Here is a 19,012-nt window from a genome sequence, read left to right on the forward strand (position 1 = left end):
CCCACCCTGGGCCCTGCAGGAACAGGGGTTGGAGGTGAAACTGGGGGCAGTGGGAGCAGGGGGAGCAGAAGGGATTTTCCCCCTCAGACGGGGGCAGCCCTGGGCTGGGAGGGCTGGGGACCCCCGTGTCCCTCCCCCAGCCCCACAGGGGCCAATCCTGCTTAAACCTTTGCTCTCCTTGCCCAGGCACTCTTGGCAGGAACCCAAAATGATCTGCGGGAGGTGAGTGGGCCGGGGGGACTGGAGGGCATCCAGTCTGGGAACTGGGGGACACTTTGGTCCCCCCATCCCTCGCTGGCACCGGGGACATCCCAGTGACCAGCCAGGGCTCCTGGGCTCTCTCCAGCTGCATTTAGTGGACGTTGGGATCCTGAAGATGGCTCAGGTGGGTACCAGGAGTTCTGCCTGAGTTGGGTCCTCCCCTCACATGGCCATGACACTTCTGGCCATCCCAGTCTGCCCCAGTATACCCCAGTGCACCTTCCCCAAGGATCCCATTTCTTCCCCCAGGCTCCCAATACATCCCACTGCACCCAGGGTGTCCCTAACCCTGCCTTTGTCCCCAGCCCCCTGTGGTTGAGAAGGTGGTGGGTCCTGTTGGTGAGAAAGGCGTGGCTGCATCCCTGGATGGCTGAGGTGAGCAGTGCCTGCAGGGAGAGGGGTCAGGACAAGGCCCCTCTCATGTTGCAGTGGACTTTGGGGGTGACGTTTGGGGCTCTGTCTTTCAGGACTGGTGGTGACACCCGTGCCCTGTCCCCCTCCAGTGGCATGAGGAGATGATCATCCCCGGAAGAACCCCCTGATTTCCCTCAGAGCCCAGGGGCATTTCCCCAGAATGATCAATAAATCCCTTCAGCAAAGCTACTCTGCTTGATCTTGTGTGTGTGTTCCCATCTCCATGGGTGTGTTCCCATCTCCATGGGTGTGTTCCCATCTCCATGGGTGTGTTCCCATAGAATCACCACTTCCCTGGGCAGCCCATTCCAATGGCTGATTACCCTCTTTGTAAAGAAATTCTTTCTAGTATCCAACCTAAACCTCCCCTGGCACAGCTTAAGACCCAGCCCTCTTGTCTTGCTGATGGTTGCCTGGGAAAAGAGACCAACCTCCACCTGGCTACAACCTCCTGTCAGGGAGTTGTAGAGAGTGAGGAGGTCTCCCCTGAGCCTCCTCTTCTCCAGGCTGAACAGCCCCAGCTCCCTCAGCCTCTCCTCACAGGACTCGTGCTTGAGTCCCTATCCCAGCCTTGTTGCTCTCCTCTGGACCTGCTCCAGGACCTCAATGTCCTTCCTGATCTGAGGAGCCCAGAACTGGACACAGCACTCCAGGGGTGGCCTCACCAGCACTGAGTCCAGGGGAAGAATCACTTCCTTGGACCTGCTGGCCACGCTGTTCTTGAGCCAGGCCAGGATGCCATTGGCCTTCTTGGCCACCTGGGCACACTCTGGCTCCAGTTCAGCTTCCTGTCAATCCAAACCTCCAGGTCCCTTCCTGCCTGGCTGCTCTCCAGCCACTCTGTCCCCAGCCCAGGGGGCTGCAGGGGGTTGTTGTGGCCAAAGGGCAGGACCCGGCCCTTGGCCTGGTTGAACCTCATCCCGTTGGAATCAGCCCAACTCCCCAACCTATCCAGGTCCCTCTGCAGAGCCCTCCTGCCTTCCAGCTGATCGACACTCCCCCCCAGCTTGGTGTCATCTGCAAACTTGCTGATGATGGACTCAATCCCCTCATCTCATCATGGCCAGTCTTCACAAATGAAGATTTGGGAAAGGTCTCCACCCACATTTGTTACAAGCACACTGGTGATACAGGGCTTTGCAAATGCGGGTAAGGCCTTCGAGCCTGCGCAATGGATATTTTAGGTGAGACACAGTGTGCGCTGAACTGAGCCCACCCTTTCATCCTGAGGTTCATCTGCCGGGACCGAGCGAGCTTGGACGGTGGCAGCGAGGTCCTGAGGACGTAGGTTTGTTTAGAGTGACCTTCTCTTAGATGGATGACCAGGTCGAGAGCAAAACGGCCTCAGAGCTTTTTCCAACACACACCCCCCTTGCCTCCGTTAAGGCAGAAAGTGAAGTGCCACTTTCCAAGGAGAGGAGGGGAGAAAAAAACCCCTCACGCCCCCCCCCCAGCCCCAGAGGGAGCTGTCAGGCTGGAATGTAGTTCTGCCAGCCAGCTCCTTTGGGTAGGTAATCACCCAAGGCAGAAAACTGTCCTCCCCATTCAACATCCCTCCCCCACAGGCAGCAGGGGAAAGAAAATTCCCGTTCAGTTTTTTAGAACAAGTAAACCCGTGACACTGGGGAACAAATCCCCCAGTGTATTTCCCCCATCTCTACACTGTCAACTCCTTTGAACACCAGGCTGGGCAGGGATTCTTACTGTCATTGGATCTCTGTGAACACAAACAGAGCTGTCCTTGGGGGCTGAATGACTGCAAGGCTCATAAGTGAACACAGCAGTGAGGACTTGTGCTCCACATCCCAGCAGCTGTGCCACAGGGAACTGTGTTACTGGTAAATTTCCTTGAATCTGGCGCAGTGCTACAGCAGAGCCCATTCATCCTGGGTTTGATCCTACTAATCGTCCTACTAACCATCATCCTGGGTTTGCACCTAACAATTTTCTTCTCATCGAAACCCCCTTTCCATACTTGTTGGGTTTAACAGCCTTTGCAACACCTTGCAAAGTACAGTGACACAAAAGAGCTGGTTAATATTCAAGGATCACTTCTATCGAGCTCAAGAGAGTTTCATCCTAAAAAGCAGAAAGTCAGGCAAAAATTCCAGGAGGTCTGCATGGATGGCTTGACAAGGAGCTTCTTGTTCAAACACAAAAAGGAAGCTTACAGAGAGTGGACGCAAAGAAAGAAAACAGAAATGTTATCTGGGCATGCAGGGGTGAAGTTGGTAAAGCCAAAGCCCAAATGGAACTGAATCAGGCCAGTGATGTCAGAGACAACAGGAAGGACTTCTTTAAGTCTGTAGGTGACAAAAGGAAAAGCAGGGAAAATGTGGGCCTATCTCTCAACAAGATGGGGCAGCTTGTTCCACAGGACAGGAAAAAAGCAGAAATACTGAATGTCTTCTTTGCCTATGTCTTTCCTGGCTTTTCCTAACCTTCAGGGATCAGGACAACTGTCTCTAGGAAACCCTGTTCCAGAACAGGCCTTGGACTAGAGCACCTTAGTCCTTCCGTGATTCTGTGCAGAGGGTGAGCAGTGGCCACCAGCAGAGCAGGGCCATACCCACAGTGCAGCCTGTGCCAAAGCACACACAGCATAGAGGGGCTCCTCCGCCAGAACCAACGGCAGTCGCCATCAAGACTCCAGGATGTGTCCTCGTTTTCTTCTGTTCCCCCTGCTGGCTTTGCTTCTCCCATTCCCCCATCCCAAGGTTGTCCCCTCTTCTTCCCTCTGCTTGCCTCTGGGACAGGTGGGGACCTGTCCAACTTTGGCAGAAAGGGCACGGCTGCCACAACTGTCCCGACATTTGAGGAGAACTGCTGCGTTTGGTGACAGAATTGGAGCTCTTTGGGCCTAGGTGGGAGGGATGAGGAGAGTCATATTTTTGAAGGCGTCTTAAGGCTTTCTTCCTGGGCCGGGAGTTAAGACTTCTCTCTCTGCCCTTGCTCTGAGTGCATATGAGTCTGGCAGACATCTTCAAGGCTGAAAGAGAAGCCAGGCCTGAAGGCCGAGCCAGAGCTGTCCTCTGCTCCCTTCAGCTCTGCTCACAGCTGCATCTTCAGCCTGTCCCAGAGGCCAGGCAAATGTGTGCCTTTCCTCCGGGAAGGCTTGAAGCACAGTGGTGTTAAGATCATGGCCTCCAGGTGAGCTATTGCTACTACTCAGTTGCCAGACTCTTGCAGTGCTTTCGAGCCCTCCTCTTTGTGTTCTGGGCAGAAGATAGTGGGTGAGCTCCTGGTAACCCTAAAACACAGGCAAATCCCTGATCCTGTGGGAAGCAGACTGGTTTGTAGCCTGCAGAAAAAAAGGGAAATTTCTTCAGCCTGTTTGTGGTCCATTGTAGTGTCCCTCTGCTGAGAAAGCTGGTGCAGAACCTCTGATCTTTCAGTTGGTGTTGTCATCGAGACAAAGTGGGACAAGATGTGTTTGAAAGTTTCTTCCTGCCCTGCTGTGTGCTGCCCGTTGGCTGGTGGAGCAGCAGAGCAGAAATTCACTGTTGGCATCTGGCAAAGCAGCAGGAGAGAGCAGTTGTGAGGGGAAGGGGGGTGAGGTGTCTGCTCTTCAAGAGGGACAAGACAAAGGAGTTGGGGAATTGTCCTGGAACTCTGGCCTGGCGGGCTTGGAGCGCTGGGTGGGCATTTCTTGAGAGCTGTGGTGGCCCCACTTCGTCCTGAGCCTCATTTGATGGCAGTGTGTCCAGAGGCAGCCCGGCTCCAGGCTGAAGCAAAAAGCCAGAGCGGGTGATGCGGGAGCTGCTCCAGCGCCTACCGCAGCCTGCGGCCCGGTGGGAGCGTCCCGGGCCCTGCCCTGGGCGCCCTGAGGCGGGGCAGTGCCCACTCCCGCCGGCCGCCCTCACAAGGCCCAGGCCGCCTCCTTCCCACAAGGCCCAGCAGGGCCGCCCTCACACCTGCCCCGCCCTGCCCTGTCCCGCCCGGCCCCACCCTGCCCCGTGGCCTCTGTCACACCCCACGCTGACGTGCTGAGCCTTCCACCAGCCATTGTGACGCCACAGGCGCCAGTCGGGCACGGCTTTGTTGGTGCCCGCAGCCGGCGCTCAGAGCTGCTGGAGCCTCTCGGGGAGCAGCAGCACATCCCGCTCGGGGAGCATTGCGCGCCTGCATCGCCATCTTGGCAGCTGCAGGCCACGACCACTGCGCAGGGCGACCTCGTCTGCCTTGTGCTTCATACCCTGTGCCCGTCCTTATTCTCGTCCCCTTTGTTACCCTCCCCCTAAACCTCGCCCCGTCCCATTCCTCATCCCCACTTGGCTCCCGGCAGCCCGCCGGGGCCTTCTTGCCCTTCCTGCTGCTGGGAGCTCCAAGCAGGGCCATGCCGTGGCTTCTGAGCAAGAAGCGACGGCAGTCGCCCTCCAGCAGCCCCAGTGGGCAGCCCTGGGCTGCCACCAGCTCCAGCAGCGCCTCCCAGCTCCGGGAGCAGGGGCTGGGCAGGCTGCACCGCGCGGCCGCCCGCGGTGACCTGGGCTGGCTGAGGCGCTGGCGCTGGTACGTCAAGGTAGTCGGCATCGACAGGCCAGACCAGGAGATGCGGTGAGTTCTGGGCCACGCTGATGGCACACCTTGGCTGCTCCTGAGCCAAGCTGCAGTAGTCCTCGGCAGCCCTCTCTTAGGGACAAGGCTTGAAAAGTGACATTTGCCCTGTCAGCTGGGACAGGGAACTCTTGAGCTTTTCACTGCTCGGAGCTGCCGGCCGGGCTCCAGCGCTGTTGCAAACGCGTCTTGCCCACCTGCCCCTTGGCCGTGCTCTCTCTGCAGGGCTGTTCTGCAGCTGCTCAGCCCTCACTTGTTCTCTTCTGCCCTCTGGTTCATCAGGGCAGGGTTGCAGCAGCAGCAGCAGCAGCAGCAGCAGCAGCAGGAGGAGCAGAGTCCAGGCAGGGTCCCCAGGGTGCTGGGTACAGACACAGCTTGGGCTCGTCCTTTGTCTGTCTGGGTTAAGAGCGTCCGTTTAATTTTTAGGACACCTCTGCATCTGGCTTCAGCCAATGGCCATGCAGATGTCGTCAGATATCTGCTAAGAAAGAACAGCCAGCCCAACCTCGCTGACAGCTTCAAGAGAACGGCCCTGATGAAGGTGTGTGCAATGCCTTCTGAGCTTGGAGGTGGGGCTCAGTGCTGGGGTGTTAAAGGGGAGGTGTCTGGCAGGATTCCTTGCAGGGCAGGGCCATAGAAACACGCCTATTGCAATGGGCAGGGCACAGCCTCTGTTAGCTGATCTTTGCAGATGGTCTTCTATGGCAGCACTCAGGAACTGAGGGAGTTGTGAGAGAGGGGGATGGAAAAGTTGGAAGCCTTTCCCTTTTGGTGTGTTGTTGCCAGGCAGTGCAGCAGGAGCAGGAAGAATGTGTTGCTGTTCTGCTGGAACACGGTGCCGACCCCAATCTGGCAGACGCTGACGGCAACACTGCCCTTCACCTGGCTGTGCTCTCTAAAAACACAGCTGTAGCAGGGCTGTTACTGGAGCATCATGCCAAGAGTGATGCTCAGAACCAGGTAACCTTGGCACGGGGCTAAAGCTGCTCTTTCCAAGAGCTGCAGAGCTTGTCTGTGTCTTTCTAATGGGGATTCTTTCTCCTTTTAGTGGGGATTTACCCCCTTGAAACTTGCAGCCTTGCAACAGCACGAGGAGATTCTGGAGTGCCTTGTGAACAAAGCAGCTGACAGGCCTGCTCAAGCCCAGGGGGAAAGGTGAGGGCTTTGTCAAAACAGCCCCCGGGTGTTCTGGGTAGTCTGCAAGTGTGACCCAGACGAGGGGCGTGGCAATGAGCTGGGCAAAAGAAGGAGCAGCCCCGTGGAAGCAGTTCCCCGTGGGACTGGTAAATGCAGGTCTGCCCTTGGCTGCTCTCGTACCTCAGGGGCTCTCGTCCTTTGCCCGCTGAGGTCTGCAAGAAAGCCTTGTCTGTGGTGCCCTCTCCCCACCCAGCGCCAGAGCCCCGGGGAAACTTGCCAGTAGCTCAGCAGCGTGGCTGCTCTGCAGGCCAGGGGGGTTTAAGGCACGGCAGAGTTGGGGCGTTCAGTGCTCTGAAGGGAAGCGTTGGGGGAAAGAGAAGCAACACTGTCCCAGGGGACACGAGGGGCTCCGAGCACAGAAGGAGAAAACTTCCTGCCATGGAGATGGTCAGGGGGTCGAAGGGCTTACCCTGGGAGTTTGTGCAGCCGCATGTGGGGGGACTTTGAAGAGCAGTGCAAGGAACCCTGAACAGCATGGCCTGAGCTGGTAGCTGAGGCTGCTTTAGGGAGGCCCCTTGTAAGAGAAATTCTCCAGTGCTTCCATGGACTTGGCTTTGCTTTCATGGAGCTTGTAGGAAAGGGGGGAAGAGCTGTTTTGGGAGCAAGCAGGGGAAAACTGATGCAGGGTCAGACACGTTTCTGATGAAATTTTGCATGCTTTAGGACTGCTCTTGTGGTTCCTGGAAGCCACGAAGCTCACCTGGAGGAAGATAATCTGCGCTTGCAGGAGGAGCTGGACAGGGCTGGCGCGGAGGTATGGAAAGCCTGTCCCCACAGGGAGAAACCTGGGGGTGCCTGTTGCTTCCTCTCCATCCTGAAAACGGACAAAACAGTGTTCAGTGTGTTCATTGGGGAGTAGAAGTGAAGCTTTGAAGGGACTTGAATGGATTTCAGTTCTTTGGGCAGAGGGGATGCACACAGACATGCAGCACCTGAGTTCTTCAGCAGCAGCTGGCTCCTCTCTGGAAAAGCTCCCCTGACAACTGTGGATTCTTCCCGTGGTTTTACAGCTGCAGGAGGAGGAAGAAAAGCATCTTCAGTCTGAGCATTGTGTTCCTGACTTGAAGACTGCTTTGGATGCCAAGAAAAGAGAGGCAGTAACTTCTTCCCTGGAACTGCAGGACCTCCTGTTGGCATCTTGTGAGACCAATCCAACTGTGAACCAACTGGAAGAAGACGCGCAAGAGTAAGAGAGGAACCCAGTGAAGCGAGGGGTCTGTGGCTTTGGGGATTGGGTGGAAACAGGGGGAGAGTCAGTGGGATTTTGAAGGACACTTCTGCTGTGGCTTCTGTTCCTTAGCACAGTTTGTCTGGCATTGGCTTTTCTGGTAATAAGAGCTGTATTTCTTCTTAAGCTTTGCAAGTGAGAACAGCAGATTGGAAGGCACTGTCCAGCAGCCAAGCGAGAGCGTTGGAGCCCTTCCGAGAGCCCTGCAAGCCTCTGCCTCAGTAAGCTGGTGCTAAATTTGCCTTTTTGTGACTCTTGAGCCTAGTTGCCTATTTCTGTGGGGCAACTGTCAGATGAAGTTTTCCTGCAGAGCCTGGGGAGCTCAGTTTCTGCCTTCTCCTCAGCAGAGGCTGCTCAGAAAGCAGCCTGGTCCTTTCCCCAGCTGCTACAAAAGCCCTGAGGGTATTTGGTGTGCTGGACACTGGAGGAATTCTTAGATTCTAAATGAGGAGTTTCATCATGAGCTCCAAGGGACCCAGAAGTATTGTTGCCAGAAGTGTCTCCCAAATTCTTAAGTAGGTGTAAAGTTTCTTCTTTCTGTTGGGGAATCTTTCAGGTGTTTCCTAGGCTGGTTTCCAGTAGATGATAAATACAGTTGCCATGGCCACCCCCTTGAGAGGTTTTCCCAGAATTCACTGCCTTTAGATCACGCTGAGTTTCCTTTTCTTTTATTTCTCTGTGCACAGGGTGGTGAACTTTCCCAGCAGCTGGACATGGAGCCTGGAACAGGCATGCAGCTCGAGGCCCTAAACCAGGCTGTGCAAGAAGAGCTGTCCACTCTGCTTGGGAGGTGTGAACAACTGGAGAAGAGCAAATGTCAGCTGCAAGAAGAGGTGACAAAACACCACCATCATTTGGAGACTTTGGTGCTGGATGGCAGCCAAAGAGAACAATGTACAAGAGAGGTGGCAGAAGGAGCTGACCAGGAAAGAAGTCCAAAGCTACAAGAGGTCAGCCTCGTTTTGCAAGTAAGTGAATTTCTCCCCAGTGTCCACAGGCTCTTCATTAGGAGCTTTGAAGCAGAGTACTCATTTGGGCTTCTTTCCCAATGCAAAGAATTGTTTGCCCTGGTAGCTCCTGGGTTCTGCCTTGGTTGCTGCTGGGAGTGAGGAGGCAGAGCCGCCTCTCTGAGTCAGGCTGGGCCCTTGAAAGTGGGTGTGTGCAATTTTGTGCTGGGCAGAGCTCTCTTTTTCTTGTGGTGGTTGAAGGTGCACTGTCTCCTTCAGGCACAGGCAGCCCACCAGGCCCCACTAGGACAAACCAGAGACCATCATTGTGATTCCGTGAGAATCCAGTTGGAAGAAAGAATTAGAAATCTGGAAAGTGAATTGGAGAGGGTCAAAAACACCCAACAAGAGAGAGCTTCTCGTAAAGAAGCAACACAGGGAGGGATGGAAATGTACAAAGAGCTGTATGTGGAGGAAGTGAAAACCAGAAGATGCCTGGCCAAGAAACTGGAAAGGTAAGTCCTTGCTTGTTTGGAGTGGTAATAAGAGAGTCCTTTTTCTTCCTGCATTTTCCTTGGAAATCCATCTTCTCCATCTGGCCAGCATTATTGCCCTCCATTGGCCAACAGGGTCTGATGGAGTTGCCAAGACCCTCTCCTTGATATTTGAAAAGTCGTGGCAGTCAGGGGAAGTCCCAGGTGAGGGGAAAAAGGGAAACCCACTGTGCCCATCTTTGGAAGGGGTAGAAAGGAGGGCCCTGGGAACTGCCAAGGTGTCAGCCTGCCCTCTGTGCCTGGGGAGGTGATGGAAAAGATCCTTCTAGAAGCTCTGTCAAGGCACATGGATGACAGGGAGGTGATTGGAAGCACCAGCACAGCTTCGCCAAGGGCAAGTGCTGCTTGACCAACCTGGTGGCCTTCTAAGATGGAGTGACTGCCTCAGTGGACAAGGGCTACCCATGTCATCTCCCTGTCATTCTGGGAAGCCTTTGACACAGTCCCCCACAACATCCTTCTCTCCAAAGTGGAGAGAGATGGATTGGATGCGTGGACTGTTAGATGGATAAGAAATTAGGTGAACAGTCCCATGCAGAGGTGGTGATCAATGGCTCAGAGTGCTGAGGGCCATCAGTGCCGAGTGGTGTCCCTGAGGGGTCTGGATTGGGCCCAGTGTTCTTTAATCTCTTCACTAATGATCCAGAGGAAGGGCTGGAGTGCGCCCTCAGCAAATTTGCAGCTGACACCAAGCTGAGGGGTGTGGTTGACACAGCTGATGCCACCCAGAGGGCCCTGGACCAGCTGGAGAAGTGGGCCCATGGCAATCTGCTGATGGTTTAACCAGAGCCAGTGCAAGCTGCTGGCCGTGGCTCAGGGCAGCCCCTGTATCAGTGCAGGCTGGGGGATGAAGAGGGGCAGAGCAGCCCTGCCAAGAAGCCCTTGGGCTGGAGGAGAGGCCGGACATGAGCCGGCGATGTGCGCTCGCAGCCCAGAGAGCCAATTGTGTCCTGGGCTGCGTCCAAGGCAGCGTGGCCAGCGGGTGGAGGGAGGGCATTCTGCCTCTCTGCTCTGCCCTTGGGAGAGCCCAGCTGGAGGGCTGCATCCAGCTCTGGGCTCCTCAGCACAGCAAGGACCTCCAGCTGTTGGACTGAGTCCAGAGGAGGCCACCAAGGTGCTTGGAAAGATGGAGCACCTCTGCTAGGAGGAAAGGCTGGGACAATTGCAACCCTTCAGCCTGGAAAAGAGGAGGCCTTGGGGTGACCTAATTGTGGCCTTTTGGGGTGTGAAGGGAGCCCACAAGAAGGATGAAGAGAATGCATTTAAAAGAGCAGGTAGTGAGAGGACAAGGGGGAATGGCTTCAAACGGAAAGAGAATAGGTTTAGATTTGATCCTCGGAAGAAATTGGTTGCTGTGAGGGTGGTGAGGAACTGCAACAGGTTGCCCAGAGAAGCTGTGGATGCCCCATGGCTGGAAGTGTTCAAGGCCAGGTTGGATGGGGTTGTGAACAAGCTGGTCTGGTGGAAGGTGTCCCTGCCCACAGCAGGAGGCTTGGAACTGGATGATCTTTAAGGTCCCTGCCAAGCCAAGCCATTCTAGGCTTGGATGCTGTCTGTGCTGTTTCTGTGAGACTGTGGGGGAAAGGCTGGTTCTTCCTGTGTTTCATGGTTTTCTTCACTAATTTGCTGTGCAGGCTGGAAAAGCTTCTGAGGATAGAGAGCAGGAAACTCCGGGTTAATGAAGAGAAAGGAAGTCAGTCCCAGCTGGAAGAAATGAAGAAGAGATATTCTGAAAAGGTCAAGGAAGTTGATAGATTCCAAAGAGAGGTGAGCTGCGCTCTGGGTGGGGCTCTTTGGTTGTGGTGTTCCTTCTTTTGAAAGCAGGGAGATGCTTTCCCTCTATTTCCTATCATGTGGATGTTTTTACTCCCTTGTCTGCATTTTGGATGTGATGGGCTTTTCTTAATGCTCCTCCTGCTGTTCCAGTGGGAGATGACTCGAACTAATCCGGGGTAGTTCTCCTTCTGGGGAAAGATGCAAATGTTGAGGGCAAAGCAGTAGGTGTAAGGGCATCCCTGTAGAATGGCTTCCTGCCTTTGCAGTGATTCCTTTGGAGTCCAGAAGCTTGGAGCATTTTTGCATGAGGAACTCCAAAAGGATGGGAAGCTGAGGAATCCCGTGAAAAATGATGGGAAAGCTGTTCTTGCTGGAAAAGAAAAGCCTGGTTGCACTTTGTGTCTAGTCCTGAGCCAGCAGATGATGAATAAAGTCTCCCTGGTCACCCCCTTTTGAGGTTTTCCAGGAATTCACTGCCTTTACACCACGCTGAGTTCCTTTTTTGTTCTTTCTGTCTGCAGGTTGCTGAACTTTCCCAGCAGTTGGACAAGGAACGTGAACAGTGCACGCAGCTGGAGGCCAAAAATCAGGCTTTGCAAGAAGAGCTGTCTGCCCTGCGTGGGGAGTGCGAGAACCTGGCCCTGGACAAATGCCAGCTGCAAGAAGAGCTGGCAAAACTCCACCATCATTTGGAGACCAACGTGGTGGATCGCAGCCAACTCGAACAGTGTAAAAGAGAGGTGGAAGAACGAGCAGACCAGGAAATAAGACAAAAACTCCAAGAAGTCAATGAGTTTTTGCAAGTAAGTGAATTTCTCCCCAGTGTCCACAGGCACTTCCTAAACTTCTCTTGTGGCCATGGTGTTTGGTCTTTTTCTTTTGCTCCTGTGTTCTGTGGGTTAGCTTCTATCTTTGCTGAAGGCAGTGGCAGAAGGCAATCTGGTTGGGCAGGAGTGCTGTCATGGGTGTGGAATGTGCCGGCAGGTCCCTGAATGCAAAGGCTGCCCAAGGCAGATTCCCACTTTGCAGTGCTTGGGGGGATCTCTGTGCGCTGCTCTGCTTCTCACTGCTCATCCTTGGATGGGTTTGGCAACTTGCAGCTGTCATGGCCAGACCTACAGGTGCTGCTTTGTCCTTGGAGGGGGTGAAAGTGCTCAGAAAAGGAGTCACTGAAATTCCAGGGATAGGAGGGAGGGGGTGGAGGTGGATGTGGAAGCTCTTCTTGTCTTTGAAGAATCCTTTTGGACATGCCCTGTCCTACAGACCCAGTGTCTCTTCATTAGTAGCTTTGAAGCAGAGTGCTCATTTGGGCTTCTTTCCCACTGCAAAGAATTGTTTGCCCTGGCAGCTCCTGGGTTCTGCCTTGGTTGCTGCTGGGAGTGAGGAGGCAGAGCTGCCTCTCTGAGTCAGGCTGGGCCCTTGAAAGTGGGTGTGTGCAATTTTGTGCTGGGCAGAGCTCTCTTTTTCTTGTGGTGGTTGAAGGTGCACTGTCTCCTTCAGGCACAGGCAGCCCACCAGGACACCTTAGAAGAAATCAGAACCAGTCATGTGGACTCACTGAAAAAACAGTTAGAAGACAGAATTAGAGATCTGGAACGTGCACTGGGAAGGACAAAAAGCAACCAAGCAGAAAGACCTTTTCAAAAGGAATCCACCCAGGCAGAAGTGGACAAGTACAAAGAGCTGTATCTGGTGGAAGCCCAAAGAAGAAAAAGCCTCACCAAGAAACTGGAAAGGTAAGTCCCTGCTTTTTTGGACTGGTAAGAACAGACTCCTTTTTCCTCCTGCATTTTCCTTGGAAATCCCTTTTCTGCATCTGGCCAGCGTCAGGTGTGAAAGCAGAACGTGGCATCTTTGTGGGGAAAGTTCCTTCAGAGCCTTCCCTTCCTCAGACCTGTCTTCCTTTCTCTTTAGAGTTCCAGCAGTAACCCCACAGCAGCACCACTCTGGCATTATTGGTGTCTTTTCAAGTTGAGGTTGTTTTAGCAGGCAGTCTTTTTGCCAGTCTCAACTCTCCTCATCCTGTGGGTGACAGAGAAGATGAATCTTGTGCCCTTTCCTGTTTGAATAAGGAGAGGCCTCTGGGAGAAGAGAGTTGGATTCTGTGAATCCAAAATAAGGCGGCTCTTTCTTGGCTTCTGTTTTGGCAGCGGGTCTGAGGGTTGAGCGTTCCTTGAGAAGGTCAGGGTAGCCCAGAGTTCTTCTGGAGGTGCCACTGGCTGCTCCTTGCACTTGGTGTGATTTCTTAGAAACAGGCCCTGTGAACAAGCTCAGATCAAAGGATGTGCTGGGTTTGGACGCTCTTCATGCCCTTGGCTTTTAGAAGTCGAGTAGTAGCCAAGGCTGTGGAGGGTAACTTTGCGAAAGCCTTCCTGCCAAAGATGACTCTGTGTGTGCTTGTGAATGTTTCAGAGCTACTGAGAGACTTGCAGTGGCCAACACCAAGCTCTTTTTGGAGCGCCACAGAAGCAGATCTGCGGTCACAAGCAGCGCTGTCAGCGGACTTCTGGCTGCAAGTCCACTTCTGGATTCACCTGGCCTGGGACATGTTGGCATCAGTTTGGGACTGAGCAGAAGTCTGGCTCTCAGAACACCACCCAGACACCTGTGGTAAAGCCCAAGACTTCTGCTCATCAGGTTGGTACAGATTTTCCAGAGTGGTCAAAGGCCCAAAAAGGTTGAAATGGAAGCAATGAGCTGTGGAACTCCATTCTTTTCCAAGAGAAACTGTGGGCAAGAGCTCTGTGGCACAGGAACCTCCCACCTAAGTTCTACCCTAAATTTACACGTAGTAATCTTCTGTAGTCTGTGGGGTTTGGCAGGAAGCCAACTCCAACTGGCTACAGATGGTTTTGGTGTCAGAAGTGGGATTGTTTTGGTTCCTTTGGTTTTGTTGTGGGAACATTGTCTGGGAAAGCTGCCAAGAGCAGGTTTGTTTTGTCAACATCCACCATTGTTTTGGGACACTCCTGGGAGAGCTGCCAAGAAGGATTTTGTTTATCTAAACATAGCTTTGTTTAGGAAGAAGGAGAAAGAAAAATAATAACAATGGCCTTTTTACTAATTTTATTCCTGATTCTTGCTGTTTTTGTGCCTGTCCTAGGACATCCTGTAAGGGACCGTTCAGATGGATGGAACGAATTGCTTCCTTTCCTTAATTTCGACACCCACGGCCTAGTAGCCAGTTTCCTTAATGGTGGCCTTCAAGGTTTGGTAGCAAAGACTCCAAGATCAGCTCTAACCCATCCCTACATTGCTCAGTGACAATGATCCTTGTGGTGAAGGCAGCGAAACTGCTACTTAAAATTGGAGAGGTGGTGCTGCATTGGTCCCCTTGTTGTACGAAAGGAATCGCTGGAGCTTTGGGGACAAGAAGTGCCAACGGCCACGACAACTGTACACAGGCAACAGTATCGGAGGAACCGAGATGCTGTGACCCCCATCCATCCATCCAGTACATCCATGACATCATTGTGGGGGGGACACAGCAGAAGAAGTTTTCGAGAAAGGACAGAAGATCATCCAGATTCTCCTCGAGGCCTGTTTTGCCATCAAGAAGAGTAAGGTCAAGGGCCCTGCCCAAGAGATCCAGTTCCTAGGGCTGAAATGGCAAATGGACGACACCAGATACCAACAGACGTCCTCAACAAGATTGTAGCAATGGCTCCACCCACAAACAAGAAAGAAACCCAAGCTTTTCTGGGAGCCATTGGCTTCTGGAGGATGCACATCCCAGAGTACAGCCAGATGGTGAGCCCTCTTAACTTTGTGACCCGTAAAAAGAACAATTTCCAGTGGGGTCCTGAACAACAACAAGCTTTCAGGCAGATCAAGCAAGAGATTGCACATGCCGTGGCTCTTGGAGCAGTCAGGACAGGACCAGAGGTAAAGAATGTGCTCTACTCTGCAGCTGGAGATAAAGGTCCCTCCTGGAGCCTCTGGCCAAAGGTGCCTGGTGAGACGTGAGGGCGACCACTGGGTTTCTGGAGCCGAAGCCACAGAGGTTCTGAGGCCAATTCCACCCCTGAGGAGAAGGAAATCTTAGCAGCCTATGAAGGCATACGAGCAGCTGCAGAGGTAATTGGTCCCAAAGCACAGCTCTTCCTGGCACCCCAGATGGGACCCCAGCATGCAAAGTGTAACTGGATAAGGGAAAAAGGGGGTAGGGTTTATCCATTTTAGGGAAAGGGTGGCCAAAAAGGAAATACTGCAATGCAACAAACTTTGGCCAATCAGGGAGCGGGGTCTAAGGATACAGACATCAAGGGGATTTTTCATCAAACAATTTCAGGGGACAAACAAGGGAAAAACTACAGTAAATGTTTAGACACAACCGTAAAACTCGAAAGGCTTTGGGTCTGAACTTCTTGACAACTTCATCCAGGGCTTTCATCCTCTGGAGGGTCACACATTTCTTGTTGTCTTCTCCAGCTTTCAGATTCAGCAATGTCCTCACTCCCGACAGACCAGGGTCCCCTTTCCAGAGTAATGGAGGAGCACCGGGATTTTTTAATCCAAAATTCCCGGATTGGAATGAAATGCTCTGGAAAGGCTCTGGAAATCATTCGGTGTTCACAGTGAGTCTCTGGTTTCCCATCCCCTGCTTCAGATGTGAAAACATGTTCCTTGCAGTCGGAATGTAAACTCATCAGCTCCATTAAACTTGAGCACTATATCCCATCATCCAGATCATCAAGGAAGATGTTCACCAGGAATTGCTGATCACTGGCCTCCAGCTGGATGTTGCACTCCTGATCACCACCCCAGCCAGCAGATTTCAACCAGCCTGCTGTCTGCTCATCCAGCCCATACTTCATGGGCTTCTCTGTGAGGGAGCCCTGTCTGTGTCCACTAGTACACACATTCATTTGGATTTTAAACAATCAAACAGAAGTGAGAGTTTTAACAGCAGAATTATTTTTCAAAGGGAAATAGAAGGGTAAGAGTTTTTAATTTTAATGATCATGTTTTACATGGTACTAATTGACATCTAGTAGAAATGAGACAGCACCTTAAGAGACAAATCTACATTCTCTATTTATGCCCCTGAATTACAGGTATGGCTTTGATGGAACGAGTGCCTTCAAGCTCCATTGGCAGGCACTGTTTGAAAACTATTTGGGTGATTTTTGATAAGAAATGAAAGATGCAACAGCAGGAAGCCATTCAGCAATCCCTGACAAGGGAGGTCCACTGTCAATTGCTGGGAGGGCCCCCACCTGTTTCTTTTAATGGTGCTCCCAAATCCCACCCCTTGGGCCTCCCATCCCATCCCATCCTTTTTGGTCCCCTCAGGCATCTCCTCCCCAGCATCTGCTCTGTGTCCTACCCAGGGTCCCCAAACATCCTCCCATTAATCATTCCCAAAGCTTTTCTTTCCATCCTTCCCCTCAGACCTTTGCCTTTCATCCAGGTCACTGCCCTGGTACCTCCCAAGACCATTCCTTGCCTCCCTCTCCACTCCCAACCATCTCCCAGTGCCCTCGTTTTTGTCCTCCTCCATCATCCTCCTCCTGTCCCCACCAAGCCTCTCCCTTGCAGTGCCCATGTCCCTACACTTGAATTCCTTTCCCCTCCCCTGCATCCCACACAGGGCCCCTTCAACACCCCAATCCCAGTCCCGTGGGCTCCCCAGTTCCCCCCAGTTCAGCATCTTTGGGTCCCCTCCTACTCCCCCCACCGTCCCTGCAGGCCCTGAATTCCCCTGGCTCTCCTTGTCTCCATCCCCACCCTGGGCCCTGCAGGCCCAGGGGTTGGAGGTGAAACTGGGGGCAGTGGGAGCAGGGGGAGCAGAAGGGATTTTCCCCCTCAGACGGGGGCAGCCCTGGGCTGGGGGGGCTGGGGACCCCCGTGTCCCTCCCCCAGCCCCACAGGGACCAATCCTGCTTAAACCTTTGCTCTCCTTGCCCAGGCACTCTTGGCAGGAACCCAAAATGATCTGCGGGAGGTGAGTGGGCCGGGGGGACTGGAGGGCATCCAGTCTGGGAACTGGGGGACACTTTGGTCCCCCCATCCCTCGCTGGCACCGGGGACATCCCAGTGACCAGCCAGGGCTCCTGGTCTCTCTCCAGCTGCATTTAGTGGACGTTGGGATCCTGAAGATGGCTCAGGTGGGTACCAGGAGTTCTGCCTGAGTCGGGTCCTCCCCTCACATGGCCATGACACTTCTGGCCATCCCAGTCTGCCCCAGTATACCCCAGTGCACCTTCCCCAAGGATCCCATTTCTCCCCCCAGGCTCCCAATACATCCCACTGCACCCAGTGTGTCTCTGAGCCTGTGTTTGTCCCCAGCCCCCTGTGGTGGAGAAGGTGGTGGGTCCTGTTGGTGAGAAAGGCGTGGCTGCATCCCTGGATGGCTGAGGTGAGCAGTGCCTGCAGGGAGAGGGGTCAGGACAAGGCCCCTCTCATGTTGCAGTGGACTTTGGGGGTGACGTTTGGGGCTCTGTCTTTCAGGACTGGAAGTGGTGGTGACACCCGTGCCCTGTCCCCCTCCAGTGGCATGAGGAGATGATCATCCCCGGAAGAACCCCCTGATTTCCCTCAGAGCCCAGGGGCATTTCCCCAGAATGATCAATAAATCCCTTCAGCAAAGCTACTCTGCTTGATCTTGTGTGTGTGTTCCCATCTCCATGGGTGTGTTCCCATCTCCATGGGTGTGTTCCCATCTCCATGGGTGTGTTCCCAACTCCATGTGTGTGTTCCCATCTCCATGTGTGTTCCCATCTCCATGTGTGTTCCCATCTCCATGTGTGTGTTCCCAACTTCCTGTGTGTGTTCCCATCTCTCTGTGTGTGTTCCCATCTCCATGTGTGTGTTCCCATCTCCATGTGTGTTCCCATCTCCATGTGTGTGTTCCCATCTCCATGGGTGTGTTCCCATCTCCATGGGTGTGTTCCCATCTCCGTGCCTGCATTCCCGTGTCCCTTTCCCCTCCTTCTCCAGCCCCTGCACACCCGGTGCCTCTCTGGCCGTTCCCCTGCCATGAGCAGAGAGGCTCAGGGGGCTCCTGGGGGTCTCTGCACACGAGATCCCCTTCACCCCCTCCATGTGCATCCTGAGCAGTGCAGGTTGGGGCATCGTGGAATGTCCCTGCTGGGGGCTGGGACAGGCAGGGGGCACACGGGGCAGCCCCTGGAGCACCTGGACCTCCCCTGTGCTCTGGGAGGGATGGGAAAGGGGATCAAAGGAGCCAGCGGGTGTCAAATGCCCCCAGATCTCAAGGGCCAGGCTCGGGGCTGAAGGGATGGAGAGCAGCCCTGCATCCAAGGCCATGGGGATAGTGGGGGATGAAAAGCAGGATGGGAGCCAGCAATGGGAGCTCACAGCCCACAACCCCCCGTGTCCTGGGCTCATCCCACAGCGTGGGCAGCAGGGGAGGGGGGTTCTGCCCCTCTGCTCCGCTCAGCTGAGACCCCTCCTGCAGTGCTGCCTCCAGCTCTGGGGCTGCCTCAGGGTGTGGTTTTCTGTTGAGGAGGAAAAGGCAGGACTGAGTCAGGTCAGACTCTATTGGCAAAACGTGTCTCTTTTTAGGAAGACCTCTCTGCATCCTCCTCCCCTGAGCTCTGGGTTTTGCTGGCTGATGGGGGCTTTGAGAGCAGGGACCCTGTGACAGGCTCCCGAGGAATCCTCCTTGCTGTGAGAGGCAACTCGGAACACGGGGTGATCCGAGATTAAATGTGCCTGTGACACATCAAAGCGTTTCCAGCCCTGCTGTTCACAGTTTGCCCAACTGCAGAGCAGAGCTGAGGGGATTTGCTGTGGTTTTGTTACAGTTTCACTTGGCACATTTAGAAGTAAATTTGGATGGCTGAAATCCCTGACATTTCTGATGTTCTCCAAGTGAAATCTCGTGGGTCCTGGGAGGCAAAGGGATGGTCTCAGTGCAGAGAGAAGAACTACGCTGGCCATCACTCCTGTTCTCAGCCGCCCCTCGCTGGCAGCTTGGAGCTGAGGGAGGATCACACTAAGGAGCTCCCTTAAAAAGAGACAGGGCCTTTCTGGGAGCAGAGGAATCTGGGCTCAAAGGGCAGATTGACAGTCTCCTTGTCTTTTCTCAGAGTGCCTGATTAGGATCTCCTCTT

General features: G+C 53.9%; 1 protein-coding gene and 1 long non-coding RNA gene across 8 annotated transcripts; both read left to right on the plus strand.

Moving 5' to 3' along the window:
* Nucleotides 1–98: 98 nt before the first annotated feature.
* LOC120322499 lies at nucleotides 99–864 on the plus strand. The gene is made up of 3 exons (XR_005562255.1): nucleotides 99–385; nucleotides 511–636; nucleotides 729–864. It is a non-coding gene; the product is annotated as an uncharacterized LOC120322499 (long non-coding RNA).
* A 3,969-nt stretch (nucleotides 865–4,833) lies between these two features.
* On the plus strand, nucleotides 4,834–17,526 carry LOC120322498 (ankyrin repeat domain-containing protein 26-like). 7 transcript variants are annotated; one of them, XM_039377946.1, is made up of 21 exons: nucleotides 4,834–5,229; nucleotides 5,656–5,770; nucleotides 6,016–6,189; nucleotides 6,278–6,384; nucleotides 7,090–7,180; nucleotides 7,437–7,612; nucleotides 7,782–7,875; nucleotides 8,341–8,622; nucleotides 8,881–9,116; nucleotides 10,790–10,922; nucleotides 11,453–11,734; nucleotides 12,432–12,667; nucleotides 13,344–13,568; nucleotides 14,035–14,681; nucleotides 14,842–15,008; nucleotides 15,363–15,508; nucleotides 15,620–15,870; nucleotides 15,989–16,878; nucleotides 17,003–17,041; nucleotides 17,167–17,292; nucleotides 17,385–17,526. In XM_039377946.1, the coding sequence occupies exons 1-13, from the start codon at nucleotides 5,012–5,014 to the stop codon at nucleotides 13,543–13,545; spliced, it is 2,346 nt and encodes a 781-aa protein (XP_039233880.1). In that variant the 5' UTR covers nucleotides 4,834–5,011; the 3' UTR covers nucleotides 13,546–13,568; nucleotides 14,035–14,681; nucleotides 14,842–15,008; nucleotides 15,363–15,508; nucleotides 15,620–15,870; nucleotides 15,989–16,878; nucleotides 17,003–17,041; nucleotides 17,167–17,292; nucleotides 17,385–17,526. The 7 variants fall into 7 exon arrangements, with proteins under 7 accessions (XP_039233880.1, XP_039233878.1, XP_039233879.1 ...); XM_039377944.1 differs by having other exon boundaries at nucleotides 17,223–17,292; XM_039377945.1 differs by having other exon boundaries at nucleotides 15,989–17,041.
* The last annotated feature ends 1,486 nt before the right edge of the window (nucleotides 17,527–19,012 follow it).

The sequence above is a fragment of the Pipra filicauda genome, unplaced genomic scaffold, assembly GCF_003945595.2.
Source record: "Pipra filicauda isolate LSUMZ 115617 unplaced genomic scaffold, ASM394559v2 scaffold979_size74248_pilon, whole genome shotgun sequence".
Lineage (NCBI taxonomy): Eukaryota > Metazoa > Chordata > Aves > Passeriformes > Pipridae > Pipra > Pipra filicauda.

Excerpts from the sequence above, each read along its gene's own strand:
- LOC120322498 (XM_039377945.1), top strand. The coding sequence starts at position 5,012 with ATGCCGTGGCTTCTGAGCAAGAAGCGACGGCAGTCGCCCTCCAGCAGC. Across the intron at positions 6,385-7,089 it reads GCTCAAGCCCAGGGGGAAAG|GACTGCTCTTGTGGTTCCTG; the intron begins GTGAGGGCTTTG and ends TGCATGCTTTAG. Across the intron at positions 7,181-7,436 it reads TGGACAGGGCTGGCGCGGAG|CTGCAGGAGGAGGAAGAAAA; the intron begins GTATGGAAAGCC and ends GTGGTTTTACAG.